The following is a 20220-nucleotide window of genomic DNA, read 5'->3' as shown; positions in this document are numbered from 1 at the left end:
GCGCGGAGAGCCCGGGCGGCCGCTCCCCACAGGAAGCGGGAAGGAGTGCGGCCTCTCCCAAGGCAAAGCCGGGCAGCAGCCTCCGCCTGCCAAGCGGGCGGGGAAACCAATTTCGGCGCTTCAAGGCGTTTCACGTATCGCCGGTCCTCCTCGCCTCACGCTGCGCGGCCGCGCGAAGGGCCGTTGGCGGGCCCGCCGCGCTGCCGGGGGCTTGACGGCGAGCTTCATTCACCTCAGCCACTGCGGCCCGGACGCGCCGCCGAGGGCGTGGGGAGCGGCGCCTTCGGGCGGGGCCGGGCCGGGCCGGGCCGGGCGGGGGCCCACAGCACCCGGCCGGGCGAGGCAACGCGGCGCGGCCGTTGCGGGCGGTCGCCGCGCCTCCCCTACCTCGCGGGCAGGGCGGGTGGTGGCGCCCCGCCGGCGGCTTGTACCTGTCCCGGAGGAGGAGGAGGAGCCGCCGCAGCCAGGGAGCCAGAGGGACAAAGTTAACTCTGGAAAGTTTACACGGGACCGTGCGTGGGAAGAGAAAGGCGGAGAGGAAAGGCGAAGGTCGCTTCCGACCCGCAGCCGGGGACTCCCCGAGGAGGAGGCAGCAGCCGTGCTGCCGGGCCGCAGGGGACGGGGAGAAGCGGCAGCCGCAAACTCTCGGCTGCCTTCACCGCTGGGCGCTCCCTCACAGGCACTGGGAGGCCCGCTGAGGTGACCGGCTCCCGGAAAGGGGACCCGGCCGTCTTCCTTGTCCGCCTCCCTGGGCGTCCTCGCCGCCGGGGAGAAGCGGGCTGCCAGGACCAGGGACCCTGCGCTCGGAGGAGCTCCCGCGGGGGGCGCGGGGCTGCTGGCGGCCCCCCGAGCGCCGCGCTCCGTGCGCTTGAGGAGGAGGAGGCTCGTTCGCCACCCGCGCTGGGGGTCGCATCCCCCCTTCGTCGGCAGCCCCTGCTCTTCCCTCGCTGCGACCAGCGGCTCCCATGGCTCTGAGCAAAGGGCTGCGGCTGCTCTGGAAGCAGGAGCCGGCGCCGAGCGCCCTGCTGGAGGCGCGCACCCGCCAGGACTGCCTGTTGCTGGAGGCCGGCACAGTGGCGGCGCTCAGTAAGTGCCCCGCGGCGGGCCGGGCTGGGCCGGGCCGGGCCGGGCCGGGCGGCTTCCCGCGCGGTACCTGTGGGGGTGGCTGTGGCCTGGGGAGGTGGCGTGTCTGTGGGTACGCGCCTGGTGCCTCTGTGGTGCCTGCGGGGCTCGTGTGGTGCCTGCGAAGGGGGGCCGGGGCGCGGTGGCAGCGGCCGATGCCCAGGAGGTTTGGGGCACTCCCCTGTGGCGTGGAGAGAGGAAGGGGAGAGAGCAGACCTGGGCCCAGTGGGACACTGACCGTCGGGAACGCGCTCACCTCACTTGAAAACCCGGCCTCCGTCCGGCATGGCCCTCCAGGCCTGCCCACTTGCTGCCGTTTTGGGGTGACCCCGGTGCCCTGCCGCGCATGGAGGGTTGGCCAGCATCTTTTCCCTGTGTGATCCCAGGCCCGATCCATGTCTGACCGGCTCTTTCTCTTCTCTGGATGCCTTTAGCCTCCTCACCAGTGGTCGGGGTGGAAGGAGCAGGAGAGGCCACCCACCTGCCTGGTGATTGTGGCGTCTCAGCACAGGGCACCTTTGCTGTGCAAGACTTGTACTCTATAGTCTTGTATGGGCCTTACTGACTGCAAAGGAAGGTCCAGCTAAAGGGATGGGGCCTACTACCTCTTGAAGAAGTTTCTGTTCAGCTACGTCGGGTGCTAACCACCAGTGGAGACATCCAGTTCACAGCAGAGATTGTTTTGGATGACTGACTTGAGATTCATGCCCCATAAAGAAAACCTGGCTTCTTGCTGTGGTGCCATGCCTGCCCTTGTGGTTTGCACTGTATGTAGTTACTTGAGCATCTGGCTCTTGCTGGAGGAGCTCAAGTCTCCCCTGGGGCAGTGGAAGTCAAAAACGTGCTCAAGGTTGTCTCATCTTGTGTTTTCATACTTGCCACCCATGACTTAATGCAATGCTAATATTGAGGCAGCCACAGAAAAATTAGGTGGCTGAGAATGTAAGGAGCAAAAAGTAATGCAGGGGAACTCGTTGTGCTTGTGCTGTGTTCTTAAATTGTTTTGCGTGTAATGTATGTTCCTGCAATCATGCCACTGTTCGCAGTATTGTAGGAGTCCGTATTCAAGCAGCTCAAAGGAAAAGGGGAAGACTTAAGCTGTGAACTCATTGTAGTAAGAACTGTATATTTGTTGTGGTTTGTACCATGTCAGTCACAATGTCAGCTCAGGGTCAGGGCCCACTGAGCTGGATCTTCCCCGATATATGGTGGCAAGACATCCAGACTTAAAATGCTAAATATTCAGGTATTGGGGATTTTGTGAATGAAGAAAGCCAAAAAGGTCTTCAGCTGATTTTCACAAGAATAGTTCTGATTGTGAAAAAATTTTCACCTGTCATGATAAAGGTCTGTTATTGCCACACTGTGGATTATTTTTATTTTATTGGAATTTTATATTGTGTGATACTGTGGGGGTTCAGTTTCTTGTTTGTTAAAATCATAGGTAATAGCGGACATTAATGTGTTATGTTTTTCTAGGGTTTTTTTTGTATCAGTTTTCAATGAACTGACAAAGTGAAAAGTCTGGTAGTACTGAGCAGCATTTTACTTGCTTTCTCTGATTCAAAAACCTGTTGCATTAAAGCTCTTCACTGATATTAGTGGGTTTTGGTTTGTATTCCGTTATTTTGATACAAATCTAAAGCAGCTCCACTGCCTAAAGCCAATGTGCATGAATAAAATTAGGAGACCAGTATTCATATAGTGACCCCAAGCCATTTGTATGCCCAGTAGTTGGAAAGATTATTTACAGTCTCACTAATTAAGGGAATCATCAATTTACAGTAGATTTTTCTCCCTCGGTGATGCTATCCTCCATTTGAATTGTTATAGCTAAAAATGATTACATAATTTATATAGTCTTTTAAAACATGTTAGAAGAATTTTGAAGTAGTGATCTGTATGGTGGCTAGTAAAACTGTTTGCCATGCCTTTTGAAAGTCCAGTGTTACTTCTTGAGATAACTGTAATCGTGCATGTGTTGGCATCCAGCCCATTCCATGTTAATAGCTTTGTCATTTTATTTCATTTGTTTTCTCTTTTCCTCCTGGGTTGGTTCCTGTATCGTAGGAAAAGCTAGTTTATCTAGTTGAGCTAGTTTAGTTAGTTTCTTTTGTTTATGCAGCAAAGTACCAGAAAAGGAGGGAAAACCAGCAGTAGGTATTGTGATGGTAAATTCACAAGAATTGTGAAGAGGAAGCTCCACAGCCAGGGTGGTAACAGAAACAACATTAATTCTGTTTTGTTTGACTGGCCTTTAGATGGTTACTAACCACAGAACACTTTAGTGGAAGGTTAATGCTTTGTATTATGTGTGGTTTCAGGTATATTAGCCCTGGGATTGTGTTAATTTTGGCTTCTCTGTCTAATTTTCCTTTTCTAAAACGAAGTTTTTAAAAAATTGCATGCCTGTGGTGATGAGGAGTTATTCAGCTGTGCCTTATGCAAAATTCCACACTACATGAAAGCAGATATGTATACCTGGAGCACTTAAGTTGTAGAACAGTTTATGCAGTTTTGCTATAGCAGCCTCGTATCAATAGAGCTGTAGTGAGGAATAATCATGGATGGACAACAAAGGCCTGAGAGCAAATTTTAGTCATTGTTCATTATTCTTTTTCCATAACTACCAACTGTCTCTTTACCCTTGAACAGGCATTACATAAAGTTCAATTGCTTCTGTAATACTTTTCTACTAGAAGAAACTTAAATGTTGACAAGTGGCAGAAGGGAGTGAGAATCATCCTAGAAGAAGTGGCACTACAAAAAAGAAGTCTAAAAACCCTCACACTTCTATAAATGCATTGTCTATACAGGCCATAAACCTCTGGCAAACTCGTAATTAAAATACGTTCCAAATATGTAAACCAAAAATTTGATAGTGTCTTATGAATGGATGACATTATACTTTCTTCCTCTCTCAGTATGTTATAAAGAACATGATGACAATTTTAGTTGTAAATTGGTTATATTTCAGAATTTCCTTATTTCCTTATTTAATACTTTTAACTTGAAAATTATTTACACATTTGATATCGGTAGTGAGAAAGTATTGTGGAGATCTCTAATTGTCTGAGACGTTAGTAATTTATAAAATGAGCATAGTTGGGCTGTAATGGAAACCTAACCTAAGAACCTTTTGGAAAAACTGAGGAATCAAAAATCACAGCAGGCAACCTAGCTACATAGCCCCAAACGCCTTAACTTAATCTGTATAGGAACAATTTTCTGTTCTATCATAAATTAAATAGTATTTTTGAAGATGGGAGGTTTTCTTCCTCTTCTCGTGATGTCACTGTAGGGTGGAGGGTAAAACTCACTGTTTTGAATTCAAACAGCACATTTGGCAAAAGGCTTTTATTTGCCACTGGCAACCCTGAAGCTTCAGTCCTCTCCAGAAGGAGGGGTGACAGCTTGAAACAATTCTTCCAGGAATTCTCTGAACTAGAACATCAATAATTAGATCTTATGGAAGAAACTTAGAGTTATCAAGGATGAAGAAAAATTGTCATTGAATTAGAAGTTTCTGTTTATACAAGAGGGAGGTGTAGATACACATGCTGTTCCTACTTTTAATACAATACAGTTTTGATGCTTTATAGATGAAGTGAACTGCACAAGGCAGCTCTGAACTGCTGTCAAGTCAGTCACTGAACTAAACTAAGGCTATAGTGCTGAGAATATAGTTATTTAACTTTATTATAGCAGGTAATCTCAGTGAAATGATGTCAACAGGAATGCTCTGCTATTGAAATTCAGCATAGAAATAGGGTTTTTGCAAGGGCAGAGCCAAAGGGTGGACGTATTTTTTTTTTTTATTTTTTTATTTTGTAAACACTTTGATTCTGCAATTGCTTTTATTAAAGGATGTTACAACACCTGTTACAGTGGATCCTAAATTACCATGGTGTTTTGAAAATACTGAAATTCAAAGCTGATACAGTGCATGTTTTTGCAAATATGGCAGAAGTTTTTCCTCCAGACTTTCATCCACAGATCTGGGAAGTAAGCCTTTACTAGAGACAAACTTATATAGAGTTAAGTAAGGTGTGTGTGCACTCCTCAGAGCAGCTCTGTGCCTCCTCTACGGCTTCAGTTGTAGGTATGTGTCTGGTTCTCTGATGCAGCTGAGTGAAATCAGGATATAGCCTTGCAGAGAGGGATGCAAAACCAGAAGTGGCAATTATTTACCTATGTATCTTTTTTTGTACAGAATGCAGTTTCTGTGCTATATGTACATTCACTTTTTATAATTAGCTTTATTTTTGTATTTAGGTGGATAAATATGCTGCTGAGTAGGGTATGGAAATCAAACACCAATACTTCTGTAAACACATTGTGAATCTATTTCTGAGCACATACACTATCCAAAACAATGAGCCCTACAGCATGACTTTTTTGACTCTTATGCCAGGATGTTTATATAGCTAATCTCCCTATTGCCTCTGTATTCCTAAACTTTATTGTTTAAATTAATAAAAAAATCAAATAAACCAATTAGAAATTTTTATGAAGTTTTCTGTAATTTAGTAGTGTTTGAACTTTTTCCATTTGTGGATTCCTACAAAACTTGTAGTGGAAGTAATCTACATAGCAGAAACCTTGCTTTTCTTGGTTACGTTGGCAATGGGCACTTGCAAACTATGGTTTCTCAGGCTGAAATTCACTGTTATAGGTTATAGGAACAAGTGTGCATTACAGATCCTTTGCTGCTGTTGAAATGGAAATTGAGTACACAGAAGAGGGGAGGTATAGTGGTATAAATGTACAGTGTAGATTACAAGACTTTTTACGTATGCTAGGGAACTGTTAGTGGTTGTGAGGTATAAATTCTGCTTGGTGGTTTATGTCTGTAGTGACTACAAGTTTCTATGTTAATATGTGTAATATATGATGGGAACCACATAAAGATAATGGTCAAGATCCAAAGAAATGACTTGGGGACTTCTCTTTTATCTTTATGTTCTTGACTGCCTGCAGACCACAGTGCTGGCCAGTAGAAACATGGTGGGTTTATGAGTCCATTCTTCTTTGGTTGCAAATGAAAATATGAATATATATACATGGAGCTATGAAAACATAATCCCTCCATAGAAACAGAATGTTCCAAAATGCCAGTATCTTGATTTGTTTGTTGTGTTTTCAACCAGAAATACCACTTTCTAGAAAATTGGTAAATATATTGCTTAATGTTTTGAATTTCCACGCTCTCTTAACTCTAACTCTGACCACAGACTTCTTGCCAACACTGTATTTCTTGACCTATATGGTATTTCAGAATACAGTATGACTTGCATAATGCCTGTATAGCTCGGATTGAATATGAACAGGAAGATTTTAGTGATGAAAGATAATGAAAATAAATGAAAGTGCAACAAAGTACTTTAGACCTGTCTGAGGATGACAGAAATCAGAATTTGGAGGCAAGTTAATTATCTAAACTCATATAGTACCAGACATTAGGCATATTTCTAGGTAAGATGCTAATGGCAGTGTATGTATATACATATTTTTCTCGCCTGTTTTTTGTTCTTTTTTTGTATGAAATGTCGGTTTGATATAGATTTGCTCTTTCTGGGGAAAATTCACACCTCTTTCTCCAAAGTGCTAAATGACAGAAATAAATTAAACAAACTACTGAGACCCCATCACATTAAACCTATGTTTCTATAAGCACTTAGAAATGCTTCAGAATACACATGTATAGTGGTACCTACAGCTAAGCAGGTATCTAAATATTTCCAGAATCAGGCTTAAGGAAGAGGGGAGAGTCAGAATCTGTAACCTGGTCCTAGACTCTTTTCTTCAAGAGCTCTTGAATGTTCAAATTTGAACTGTGGTACCTTTCCGCCCTCTCCCTCCCAGTCACTGACCTTTCTGGACACCATATGTTTGAGGGATATGTTGGTTCCTGCTGAAGTCTGGGGGATCGGCCCTAAGGAAGGGTTGAATAAAGGAAACAGCGTATGTCTGGCCAGTTCCTACTAGCTGTTAAATCGAATTTGCAGCTTTTACAAGCAGGAAATCACGCTTGATTAGGCCATGTGGTATATGTACTTACAGGTCTTTTCATGGTGTTTTCCTTTGCTTCTGAAATATTTTACACATGGAAAAAGATCACTTTTAGTTGAGTCTATTGTAGCTTAGTTTCACTGAATTATTGTGTGCCTTTTGTTTTGAAAGGGTTAAAATTTTGAGCTAACATGCCAACCTTGTATATAATTTGCATCAGGAGCTTTTACATAATTGATATTAAGAAAAGTGCTTGGGGAATGCAGAGAGTGTGCAGGTCTGTAAAGCTGTTATGAACACAACACAGTTGTGGTAATTATTAGAGGGGTGGATACGCAATTATATGCTTAGTGGAAGGAAAGTTTACTAAAAATATTAATGGAAAGCTTTAGTGGAGTTTGGCAATTACTATGTGTACTCTTTAGTACCTGTAGCTATTATTAAGTAGTAAACAAATGCACTATGTATTTGCAAACTTCACTTGTTCCCTAAGTAGAAAACTTTTTTGTGAGTTTCATCAACTTCTGTAGCAGTATTGTGCATTAACTATATATGTATATTTGTATGTATGTCGAGCTGTCTGGCTTGAAAAAGGAAGGATTTTACATGTAAGCAGAGTATAGTTAAACATCCAGTCCTTGTCCTAGCTTTTCAAGCAGACCACTCTTGCTGCCTCTGCATTTCAGAGTTTTTATGAAAGCCATTGCAGAATAAAAAGCCTGACTTTGGAACATTTAACAGGGAAATGTGGAAATCATTTTCACGTTACTTACTAGAAAAGCGCCATGTCTTTGGACACATCTAGCTGTCAACTGCTGTTGCTAAAACAGTGTTTTCCATATTGTTAAAACTTGTCAGATATGGTTTATGTTTTTCCTGTTCGTGAACAATCCTTCAGAGTTTTGTAGTAATTTTTCCCTTTAACTGTCTTCTTCATCCAGCAAAGGCAGTAGCACATCAGTTAGTCTTGTTCTCTGTCTAGTCACTTTCTTTCTGATTCTGGCTCTTGTGTCCTAGCACTGTTTGTGAATACTGTGGGAAATGTTTCAGATCAGGTTTTGACAGTTATTTGAGATTTAAATATGAAATTTTTAAGATTTATAAAGATTTCTTTTTAATAATAAGATATGAACTTGTCTCAAGCCCTCTGCAATAATGTCCTTGTAAAGTCATACGTTAGTCATCCCTTCTATGGATTGCTTTTTATAATGGTTGTTGGAGATTCCTCCTCCTTATCCCTCACCCCCTCTAAAAAAGTTGGCTGGGGTGTGTTAGAAACCACCTAGGACCTCCCAGTGCTGGAGGGGTGACGCCTTTATCCTCACTTGCACACTGGCAAGGCATGGAGTGAGACTGCGCCATGGTGGCTGGAGGCTGTGAGGGATGAAGGAGTCATCCCCACAGTCACGAGGGCCCTTATGGAGGAGGTGCAGTGCGTGGGAGCTGCTGCCTGACCTCCAGTGCCTGAGGCCCCTGCCCTGGCCCTCGCAAAATGGCAGCGGTCACAGTGCATCTCAGGAGTTTCTACAACACCGAGGAGTATAATGAGACAGCCGTCTTCAAATTCCATCAGTATCTGTAACAAATAGATGGTTTGGTTTTGGGTTTTTTTTTGCCACACAGTTTTGGTCTGTATGCACTAAAATATTCTGGCTTCTCCATTTGCATGACCCACAGGCGTAGCTGTGTCTTTGGCATGTTCCTTCCCTCTTGGGCTATCCACAGGTGAGGTCTTAGAGCGTGCTCTATCTTTCGAGAGTTCGTGGAAACGTCAAGGAAAGAGCACTTTGTCACTTTTTTGGTTTCCAAGTCTAAATTGCTTCAGGGAGCAAAATGAACCCTGTGATAAATAATAGAATCTGCCATGTGATAGAAGTTATTGGCAAGTTGTCAGCCAGCCAAAAAGAGTGGCAATGCAGCCCAGAGTCCTCCTGGAGCTTTGTGTTCAGAGCCTGCTTCTCCCTTCCAGGCAGCTCTGCTGGTACTGATGCCCTGACTGATGCTACTGTGCAGGCAAATGTTCTGTCAAATGGCCTACCCAGAGTGACGGGATATTTCTGTACCATTACTGGCAAAACACAGCTATTTGTCTGTGTGTTTGGAAAAGTCCCATGCCAGGAGCTGATGTGCCTGTGATGCCACTGGCTTGACCTGGGAAACTTCAGTGGCTTCTGTATGTGCTAGTGTCAGGTGTTTCTTGCTGTTAGTGGTGTGAGTTCTGTGTTGTTTATTTCCACACTGAAATAAATTCCTTTCTTTTGGATCATACTCTTACCAGACATTTTAACAGCCAGCTTCCCAACCCGTAATTCTGTTTTGAAGAGTACCACCATGCTTTCAAGGTGTCTTTTAAATGCTTTCAGGGAGTGCCTAGCCTGCAAGTTTGTGAGCTCCTGCATCAGTCTGACATCTAAATCTCTTGCTGTTTCTGTCATTCTCTATTTCTTCCTAAAGGTGGAATATTTGGAGCGAGAATTTTGTTTGTGGTTTTTCCTTTTTATTTTAAAGGGGACAAGGATAAGCTTTTAAGGCAGAGAACAGAATTAAGAAAAAAGTCAGTATGTTGTTGCTGTTCTTTTCTACCTGGTGAAGATGCCATGGAAAGTGAAACATCACTTTTTTAACCTCTCTTTTTTAAAATACATAAGGAAGGCTTCACAGGGAGTCTTTTTAAAAAAGCATAACATTTTTATAGTCTATCTAAAATGTTTTTGCTGAAGTTTTTTTGAAGTGCCAGAGAACTGAGCTTCCAGAGTCTCGGCTCTGAAGAGGTGCTGTTACTGCATATTTATATTGTTACTGTCCAGAGGTTTAGTTACCCAATAAAAATCCATCTATCCTCTTTCTGTTTCTTATGTTCTGTTCACTGGTGTGTGTGGCATCAACATTTTTCTAGTTTCTCCTGGTTCGCTCAGTGTTTCTAAGAAAGCAGAATGAATAAGTTGTGAAAGTCTGATAGCAAAAATTAAATCAAGAAAAAATTAACAAGCCTTCCTTATTTGTCATGGGTGCAAAAATTGAGACAAATGTACTTTGATTTCCTTTGGGGGTTGCCTCTGCTAAGGAATTTTGTGAGTGGAATTATCCTTGCTTTCACTGCAAAATGTCAGTGATATGTAGGGTATTTACTTTTTTACTGTGCTTCTCACTGAGCTACTTGCCTCTTGAGGTTTATAAAGAGAAGTCTGTTTCATTCTTTTCTGTTCTATCATACGTTGCAGGCAGCTCTCTTCATCCTTTATATGCCCGGAGGTTTCAGATTTTTTTTAACTGCTGAAGTTTATTAGAAGCATAAGATTGTAAAGTATTAGCTAACCTCTAAAAGTACCACGTTGCTGTTTATTTGTGGTTCAAGAAGTAAATAGATATTTGAGGGTGAAAGCCTGTTTTCCCCATTCATTAGGCCAACCTTACTCCTCATTGGGAAATTTATACAAAACACAGACTTATTCATTCAGGAAGTACTTCGGTTTTACTTTAAAGTAGCCAGTAACAAGTTTGGGCCATGTTCTGGCTTAATATCTAAATGTTCAGTTTATGCCCATTGAAGTCAGTTCTTGAAGAAATATACAAATCTAACATCAGCATCTGACCCTTTATTTTTAATCAGCTAATTCTTACTTCACTAAAATATAAGTTTAATTCCTCTTGAAATAAACATCTGATGTTCTGTCTACATCAAATTATGTTATCTTGCATTAAAAAATTACAATTCTGTCTGAACTGAGACTGTGAGAATCTGGAAGCAGAAACCATCTCTTTTTTGCACATCGAGAAAAGATTTAATATATTTTAGCTTATGGCCAGACAAATTATTATTTTTGTTCTTACTTTAGAAAGGTGTGAAGTTTACATGTGCCTGTATATTCCTTTACTTATTCTGAAACTGATGTGGCATCTGTACTGTAGAATAAGAACATTACTAACAATCATGTTGTTTGGAAAGGTAGTGAGTGCCCTTCTTTTTTCTAGGGTGGTGTGTGGAGAGGCTATGCATTTCTGTCCCGTTACTTTTATCACTGTGTTCTTACAGCATTTCAACCATACCTTTGTACTGTAGTTTTGTTTACTGAGAAAAATCAACTGGGAAGCATTGGTGTAGGCAATAGCAATCTGAAAATTTTATAAAGACTGGAAAACTAAGGTTTGCTGCCTTTTGTTTTGTTTCTCAGCTCCAGAAGAAAAGGATGCAATTAAAGGGCAATATGAAAAACTCATGGATGCTTATGGCTGCTTAGGAGAGCTTCAGCTTAAATGGGGTAAGTGACCATCTGTATCCCTGAGATTATAAAATGCTCAGACAGTGCTAAAAGACAACACGTGACTAAAGTTGTCCAATTCCTTAACTTGTGAAAGCTAATTGCACCTTGTTATGTACAGTCTGGAAAAGATCTATTTCTTTTTCTGTGCTGTGCCAAAAGCATGTAATTAAAGAATAGTCTAAGAATTTCAGATTTTTTATCGCTTTTGTTTTCTCTAACATTCTTAGCTGCCTGAAGATAATTGCCATTTTTTCCCCGTTATGTTTGTCCAAGGCAAGTTATGATTTCTTGCTTTGTTTTGAAGGATCACGTTTAAACACTAATTAATCATGGTCATCTGAGACTGCAGTACTACAGATTGCCAGTCCTTGTTATAATACCCAATTGCCTTTAATTGGGTAATTCACATGGATAAGGATTTGCATAAAGAGGCCTTTAACTTCAACTAGTATAGTAAGGAATATTTATCATCATTGCTGTAAATTTCTGTACAGTTTGGGAATCTTGATTTAGCAAAGGACTTGCTATTACACTGCCTGCAGGAATGTTAATGGAAATAGCATGTTTTAGGAAGAGAACTGCAGTTGTTGATTTGAAGGTAATAGTACCTTACACAGCAGACTTCAAATTCACTGATGAAAAAGATGCATGAAAACAAAAAGCACTATATGCCTTGTTCCCATGGTCTTCTTACAGTAAGCCTTAATTTTGACCTGGAGGAATGACAGAACTGTTTTCCATATAACGTGATGCTTGGTCAAGGAATCTGCTAAAGGCAGTGGTGGTGTGAGCACTGGTGTATTTAGACCAGTAGATATAAGGATATCTTTTCATAGCTTGCTTTCCACTTCATGGCTTGAGTAATATGACTTGAGATTGATCTGAAGAGGCAACTGCAATCTGAAGGATTTCTGTGTTATAATTTAAAACTGTCGGCACATCTAGTCTTTTAAAATTAATGTGGGCTTTTTGTTTGTTTTGTTTCCTGTGGAGTTAATTAGGCACTTCTACGGAGATTAATATCAGTTTGTTAGTGTAATTAAAAAGGGAAGGCTTGTGATTAGTTTTTCTTGGTACTTGGACCTGTTTTTCTTCATAGGAGTCTAATGAATCCTGCTGTAATGGTAAAGGAATGTAGCTATTGAATTCAAGCTCTTCAAGCTACAGATGAGGGTAATTTCTTGTATGTGGTGGGAACTAAATATATCCAGTTTTAGTCTTCATATTAAATGGTGAGTGATTTCAAATGGGGTGTGAAATATTCTCAGCCTTATTTTTTCTCTTTTATCCTTTTAGTTCTGTGTTTCCCATGTTCTTATTTCTTCTTGAACACCACCTACTTAACTTTGGTGCCCTTGAAGTGTGAGGTTTTTCCTCTCTGAGCTTTGTCACTGCGCCTGTGTCTTGTTCTAGCATTAAATTACAAGTCCTGGTACAGGACTTCCTTTGGAAGGAATTGTTAAAAATTTTATTGGTAATTGGATAAAAAAGTTAACTACTGGAGGCAAAATTCTGACTGTGGTTGAGTGAAAAGTCAGGGGGGTCATGCTGTAATGGTAAGCAAAGGTAAACAAAGATTTTCTGCTGCTGAACATCTTTTAAAAAGCAAAGATGATTGCATGTCTGCTATCTCACCATTCAAGATGTAGCCCAGATTTTCACAGCCTCAGGTATCTCTTCCATCCTGCATAGAAGCAATTTCCATCGCTTTAGCTGTTGCTTATGTTAAAGATTAACAATAGAAAGGAATGCAATGTAATTTTTTTCTTTTTTTTTAATAATGTATTTTAGCAGCTGCAAACAAGAGTATAATTGGCCAACTCTTCACTGAGCTTCAATGATCACATCGGCTTTTTTTCAGGAGTATCAGTATTTTTTTGTTACTACTGGAAACCTGCAGACCATAAGTACTAAATTAACTGAAAATATTTGTGAAAGTACATTCCACTGGGATATTTAAAGAGTATATTTGTAGAGCAGAAGGAGAGACCTTTTTTCAAGACATGATAGATGTCTCTGAGCACTTTAATTAATCTGTAAATATCGCTACTTAGCGATCCAAATAAATCACATTGTATGCCTGCCAAAGTAGGTCGTGCTTTTCACAAGATAGTAGATGAAGTATGTGAACCTGACTCACAAAGTTAATGTTTCCCACCAGTAATAACATTCACTGTTATGTACTTATGTCTGTTAACATGACTCGCTAAATTCTGCTGCTTTCTTTTGTGAGATGGATGGCAGCAGAATGAATTGTACAGTGTTCCTGAGCTGTATCTCAGCTAAGATTTTTCTGCCAAAGAAGATGTAGCAGTGGCAAATACGTCTTAAGCAAAGTGTTAAAAGAGCTGGCTTTGCAGTGTTTGGTTTAGACATTGTGATGTCAGGAAGGGGTGCATATATAAGGTAGTATTTCAGCACTATCACCACGTAGGTTGTTTAGTTTAATACAGCTGCTGTATTTGGGGAGGCATTCTGAATTCATTTGACTGTGTATATACTCTTGCTCTTGCACATATACAATGTGTAATTGAAAGGAAGAGGTTTCAAAAGCAAAAAGGACAACTAAGTACCTGTTTTCTATTCCTTTTGAACATTTCATAATAATGTAATTGTATTTAGAAGAGGGAGAAAGAGTAACTTTGATATGAAAACTGTAGTTTGGAAAATCTTGGTTCTTTTCATAATTCTGCTATAGATTTCCTCAGAGATTTTCAGCTAGGTGGTTAGAATCTGCTCCTCTGCTGTGTTCTGTTGCTAATTTTGAAGGCAGACAAGAGGCAAAAAAAACTCACAAATTGTTTTTCAGTGGATTATACAGTGAAGTGGAGGTATGTGTGGAGTGGCTTTGGAACAGGCTGAGGGAACATAAGGCAATGGCATGGCTGGGTTGGAATGGAGAAAGAGCAAAAGCTGGAGCAAACTCATTTTTAAAAGGAAAAGGCAGTCTTGAGTGAAATATTTACAATTAAGAAGGACAAAATAAGAATTGCATATTGCCTCCTTTTCACTGCAGCTCATAATAAGCAACACTGAAGTCATCCCATAAACTGCAGGGGAAACAATTGCCTTGAGTCATGTAGACAGGTTAAATACAGAAACTGCAGCTTATTATTGTAGAGTGTGACGTACCAGAACTGCGTTTCCCATTCAACTTGGATTAAGGCAGTTGGTTTCACAAGAGCTTTTGAAAAAATGGATGGAAGTTATTTTTGTCTTGTTTCTATGCCAAATACTTTCTATCCTCTGCCTCCATTGTGCAACCTGATAAAAGGGCATTCAGCACATATCGCTGTGAGCAAAACATTTCTTACATTTCTTCAGAAGTGTTCTTTACAGGCAGTTGTGATTTATAGCTGTAATGGGGCAAAAAAAAAGATCTTGGTCACAATGCATGAACATTTATACCCATGTATGTGAGACCAAAATTTTGTCCATATGCTTTGAAAGATTTTTTTTCCTCCCTCTTTAGTACTGTAGGTGGGTCTTGCTTTTTCATGTAACAGATGTGTTGCTGTAGAAAGCATGACCAGTAAGGAACACTTCACTTCTTGCTCTAAAATTATTTCAAAGGTTTTTAAAAAACATTCCAGTTTGCATCCCAAGGAAATGAGGGACACTTCTAAAGTTGTGATCTTCAACTGCAGTTCTTATGTTCCTAAATCACTTTCATCTACGTGTAAGGTTTAGAAGGGCTAATATGAAGCAGAATTGTACATTAAACTAATTGTAAAAGTTAAAGAAAAGAAAAAAAAAGAAAAGATTTTGTTTTCCAAGGTGGGGGGCCTGGTAAATAGTCTGCAGCTGATGTGGTTGTTGTTACAGTGTAGTGTAAGATCCAGACCTGGAGCCTTAATCACTTCACAGGAAAAAGTTTTCCATTTTTTGGCTTGCTTTTTGTTGGCCTTAGTGCTGGCCCCATTCATCATGCACTTTGCAGCTGTCAGCTGAATATAACATGCTTTCTGCTACTCTACTGCACATGAAATCAAAGGAAAATTACCTTCCATTAATTACTTTTTTTGGTAAGAATTGTTGGCCTCCTGTTTCAAGAAATAAGACTGGAGTTTGGCCTGTCCCCTACTCCAGATATGCAGGGAACTCCTGAGAGCAGGGAGCCTCCATAGGTAGTACTGGCAGGGCAGCTGACTTTAGGGAATCTTGAGGATACACTGCCAGCATTTTAAAACTCAGTTTCCTGTCTTGTTTGAGCTTACACTTAAGGAGTGACTGGTCATTTCGTGGATTTAGTATTTTTTTTCCATGTTGCTCTTGATGTTCTGGACAGAAGAAACATAAATACCTTGAATACTGTTTAGCTCCTTTCAAAGGTTGTAACCCCATAATGTGCTTCCTGATGATGCTGCCAGGTGGATTTGACTGGACTATCTGATATATTTTTGTTGTGATTGGTGTTAGTCTGGTATGTCAAGTGCTACATGCATAAAAATGGTTTCACTGGAAATGTAAAAGGAGCAGTATTTTTAATATAGTTACAGAATTGGAAATGGTAGTGAGCTGCAGTTTTGTAAAGGTAGGGCTACAGGGATTAATGGATTAGTCTTGATTGTTTTAAGGGGAAATGCCTTCTAGCTTTAAAGAATGTCTGGGTGTTTCAATTTGATCTATTTCATTAAAGTTGTGATATTTTCACAGTTTTCTCAGCAAAACCAATTTAATTTAAAAAAAATCCTCTCTTGTTCCATGGCCTCACAAATCCACCTACCATAGAAAATTCCATGTTGTGTTGACAGCAGGATTTTTTTTCTGTTTGGTTTGATTTAGCTTTTTGTTGTGTTGGGTTTTTTTTTCTTTTTTTTGGGGGGTGGGTGGGTGTAGTAAACCAGGAATGCAACTTCTTGCATTCTTTTGTGAGATTTGCTTGATAATAAAAATGAATTGTTTAGGAACTAAAAGAATTTTTCAGTAAATTCTTGTCAGCTAAAAATGTTATTTTCCTTGCAATGAATGAACAATTACCAAATAAGTTAGTATCTGCAGTTTTTACAAATGGAGAAAGTTGATTTTAATTTTGCTTTTAATACAAATTACTTGTTCCAGTAGCAGCATCCATCCTAACTGAAGAGATTTAAGCAATTTCTACCCTTAAATTTAAGTTCATTTAGGTAGGGTTGTGGTTGATACAGCTGTTTTCATGTTAAGTGTCTATTTTCAACAGGAGCGATTATGGCTTATTGACATTTACATACCAGAAAAGAAACCATATTGACTTTTTAAAGTTTAAATTTAGAAGTAAATGGACTGATTTTTTGCTTTAATATATCCATAATAATAATCAGACTTTCAGTGACTGGCAAATAAGTAGAAGCATTTTTCCTGTGGCTGGCAACATTAGGTTTCTGCCATATGAGGTACTATTTGGATATGTAATGGATATGTTTTGTTCTTTGGAATAGCATTTTCAATCTGACAGAATGTCTAAGTGAAAGCATGAGTGGAGGTAGTGCAGTTATCACTTCCATCACAAACTTTTCCAATGTAGTTATCAATATATTTAAAAACATTGGCAGTCTGGCTTGAGGGGAAACAGTGTGAGAAAAGAGGTTTGGGAACGAAAGAAGAGATTCCCAGACATAAGCTGATGTTGCTGGCAAAGAAGGGGAGATGGGGAAAGCTTTGTTTTACTGTGTTTAGCTGAATAGCTTACTGGTGGGTAATTTCTTAGACCTTAATGGAGGCATGATTAAAAGATGAATAGCAGAGTAGTGTATTGGTAGGGTTAATTTTGCTGTGTGAGGTTCCAAAAGGGTAAAAGGCTGACAGGAGCCTTACCTCTGTTCAGGACCCTGTGGCTACATCTGTGCTGTGAAAAAAAATGGGGCAGGGCACAGGCCTGAGAGCTGTCATTAGGATATTGTGATTAGCTTGCTCCCTGTGCCAAGAGCGGTACGTGCATCGGGCAAGGATCTTCCTTCTGCAGACAGTGTAGTGATAGCCCAGGGCTGATTGCCAGGGACACTGTCCCTGGGATGAAGGTGGTATCAGGGGACAGGACTTGGGACTTTTTTCCAAGGCACAGAGTCGGAGAGATTTGTGTTAAGCTGGGGCTGTGGTGGTGTGGGATTTCTGCATTCTGGCTGTGGCTGTTCTGTAGCTTATCCTGTGATTTAAGCAAATCAGAGAGGTTAGAGTTGATCTGAAGACCAGCTCAGCTCACAGAGCAGTGTAGGAGGACAAAGCAACAAAGCAGGCTAGCTTTATTGTAGCTTAAATCTGTTTGTCTCTTTTCTTAGTTTTCTCCAATTTTGTGGGCTGTAAGTGTGAACTCCTCTGCCAGCCTGCCTTTGTTCAAAGGCATCATGAGAACTGCATGAAGGCTGCTCCGTAATTTGGAGTACTGTAAAGAGACTTATTCTCTGTGTATAAAATCATAGAATGGTTTGGGTCAGAAGGGACCTTTAAAAGATCATCTAGTTCCAACCCCCCTGCCATGGGCAGGGACATCTTTCACTAGATCAGGTTGCTCAAAGTCCCATCCAACCTGGCCTTGAACACTTCCAGGGATGGGGCATCCGCAGCTTCTCTGGGCAACCTCTTCCAGTGTCTCACCACCCTCATTTAAAAAAATTTCTTGTATCCAATCTAAACCTACCTTCTTTCAGTTTAAAACCATTGCACCTTGTCCTGTCACTACAGGGCCTGGTAAAAAGTCTCCCTCCATCTTTCTTATAAGCCCACTTTATATACTGAAAGGTTGCAGTAAGCTCTCCTATCTCTTCTCCAGGTTAAACAACCCCAACTCTCTCCTGTGGGGTTACTGCACAGCGGCAGGAAAGGGTTTTACAGCTTCAGAAAGCCATCAGTCTCCTGATACTTCAGGGACAATGCAGTAGCTTCTTAGCTGTGATTACTATTTTTGAGCTCATTAGCTAGTGATCTGGGGGAGTAGAGATGCTGGACCTCTGCATGTGTAGATGTGTCTCCCACTTTGGGAGTGAGTAGAGGAGGTAGTAAAAAGAGTCTAGAGTCTCTGCTGAGGGATAGCAAGTTTCTAGGTAAGGCAAAACTGTCTAGTTTTGATTGGCTTTTCTGTCATGCTTTATTCCTACTTGTTGCCTTCTTAAACTATAGAATTGCTTTGTTTAGATCCAGTTATTTTCCACCGGTTACAAGGTCCTCAAAGGACAGAACCACAGATAACAAGCCCACTATTATTAAATTTTTGTTCTTTTTGGCTATTTTAATGTTGACTTTCTCATTTCATCTCTTCTGAACCCTTAGGAAATTTTAAGGTCATTGAAGCCAATGAAAGCACTTGTATTCTTTGTCTCAGCATCCCAGCCAGACAGCTCTCCGAGTCTGTCACTACTGGTTTTCTGTCCCTGAAGCTGACTAATAGTAAGGCATATTAATAGTGTTTCTATACATTGCTTCCAAATTCTCATAAGTGAAGTTTACTTTAAGCTGATCAGTTTTGCATGGTTTCACCAAAGTTGCAGAAGCTGTTAGTTATCCTGAGAGACAGCTAACACCTTCTGGAGGGTGCAAGACAGTATTTTGTCAGGTATGAACTGCCATGGTGATAACTGATGTATCTCCTACTCTTAATCCTTTACAATTATGCACACTCATGTGCAAAGGAGGAATAACATGCCAGGTTTTATGTATTTCTAATCCTCCGCTACGGTGTCATCTAGAAAAGTACAGAAGATGTGCTTCTTTAAAACACTCCAGAAGGAGAACACAGCATACCCTTGTTACAGAAAGAAATGTGGTGAACAGGGCTTTTTAGTAAATACCACCTACACTGGCCTTTATGCAGAACTGGAGTTAGCAGAACAGAATGAATAAGATCTAATCCCCTACCTTGTCCTGCCATTCCAGTCCCATGTGCCTACGCAAATATTCTGGCCCTGCTGAAAACTACCCCTAACTCAAGTTTCTGTAGCCAGCCTGTGATCTGGAAGTAAGGACACCCCTGCTGGTGTTTCAGAAAAAAAGTTGTGTGAGAGTTGGTTTGCATTTTCGCACAGTGGGCCACCGTGGCGGGTTGAAGAGCAATTCTACAAAGTGTTTCCTTTTGCTGTCTGAAGCCATGCTGTCTCAGATTGTCACTGTACCCTTAGCTAATTAGATGGTCTTGGCAGGTCAGCTGTTGTTTCTGCTATGCTAGAGCAATAAATGTTGGCTCATTTCCACCTTTTCTTACTAACTGGAGTGAATAGGATGACATTGTCTCCATTAGAGGCCAATTTAAGTGAATCAAACAGTTTCTTCCTAGCAAAAGCAGTGTTTTCAGAACAATTGTTCTACTGTTTCTTGATTAGTTTATCATTTCAGAGAGAATGAGCAGAGGCCGAGATCCTGCTGTGCACGCAAGATCTGATTACAGTGGTGTTCTCAAGCTTCAAAATATATCTTTTAGTTTTGGGGCCCTGAAGTTCAGCTGCTTCATGATTTCACACTTTGCTTCACAGCCATGAGAGCTGGAATTCTTTTAGTGATAATTGAGGTTGTCATCTAATCATGTACACTCTTTTGTGAAATGAAAAGCAAAATCTCAAGAATTGGCAATACCGAAAGTTTCTGAATGGCTGACCACACCCAGCTTCAGCTGAAGCCAGTAAGAAATCTCAATGCTTCATATCTTTAAAATTCAGAAGTCAGCTGAAAAATCCATGGTGAGGAATACACTTTATCTCATAAAAGACTAGTCTTTTACCTTTCACTTCAATCAAATCCAATGAAACCTGTATGCTATTTAGAGTGGTGAAATTTGATTTTTCAGTAGTGTCCCAACACCAAGCTCATTGCACTTGTTAAAGTAAGTGGCAAAACCACACTCAAATGCAGCAAAGGAGGG

The 20220-nt window shown here is 41.0% G+C and overlaps 1 protein-coding gene across 2 annotated transcripts in view; it reads left to right on the top strand.

Moving 5' to 3' along the window:
• The first annotated feature begins 402 nt into the window (after nt 1-402).
• SYNJ2 (synaptojanin 2) overlaps nt 403-20220 on the top strand; it is a 70828-nt gene continuing 51010 nt past the window's right edge. For both annotated transcript variants that reach the window (XM_049800401.1, XM_049800400.1), the window contains exons 1-2: nt 403-1086; nt 11307-11393. In XM_049800401.1, coding sequence (XP_049656358.1) covers nt 966-1086; nt 11307-11393 — 208 coding nt within the window. In that variant the 5' untranslated portion in view covers nt 403-965. The remainder of the gene's footprint in view (nt 1087-11306; nt 11394-20220) is intronic.

This window comes from Accipiter gentilis, chromosome 5, assembly GCF_929443795.1.
Source record: "Accipiter gentilis chromosome 5, bAccGen1.1, whole genome shotgun sequence".
NCBI lineage: Eukaryota > Metazoa > Chordata > Aves > Accipitriformes > Accipitridae > Astur > Astur gentilis.
Note: the sequence above shows the minus strand (reverse complement) of the source record. Positions and strands in the feature narration are given on the sequence as shown.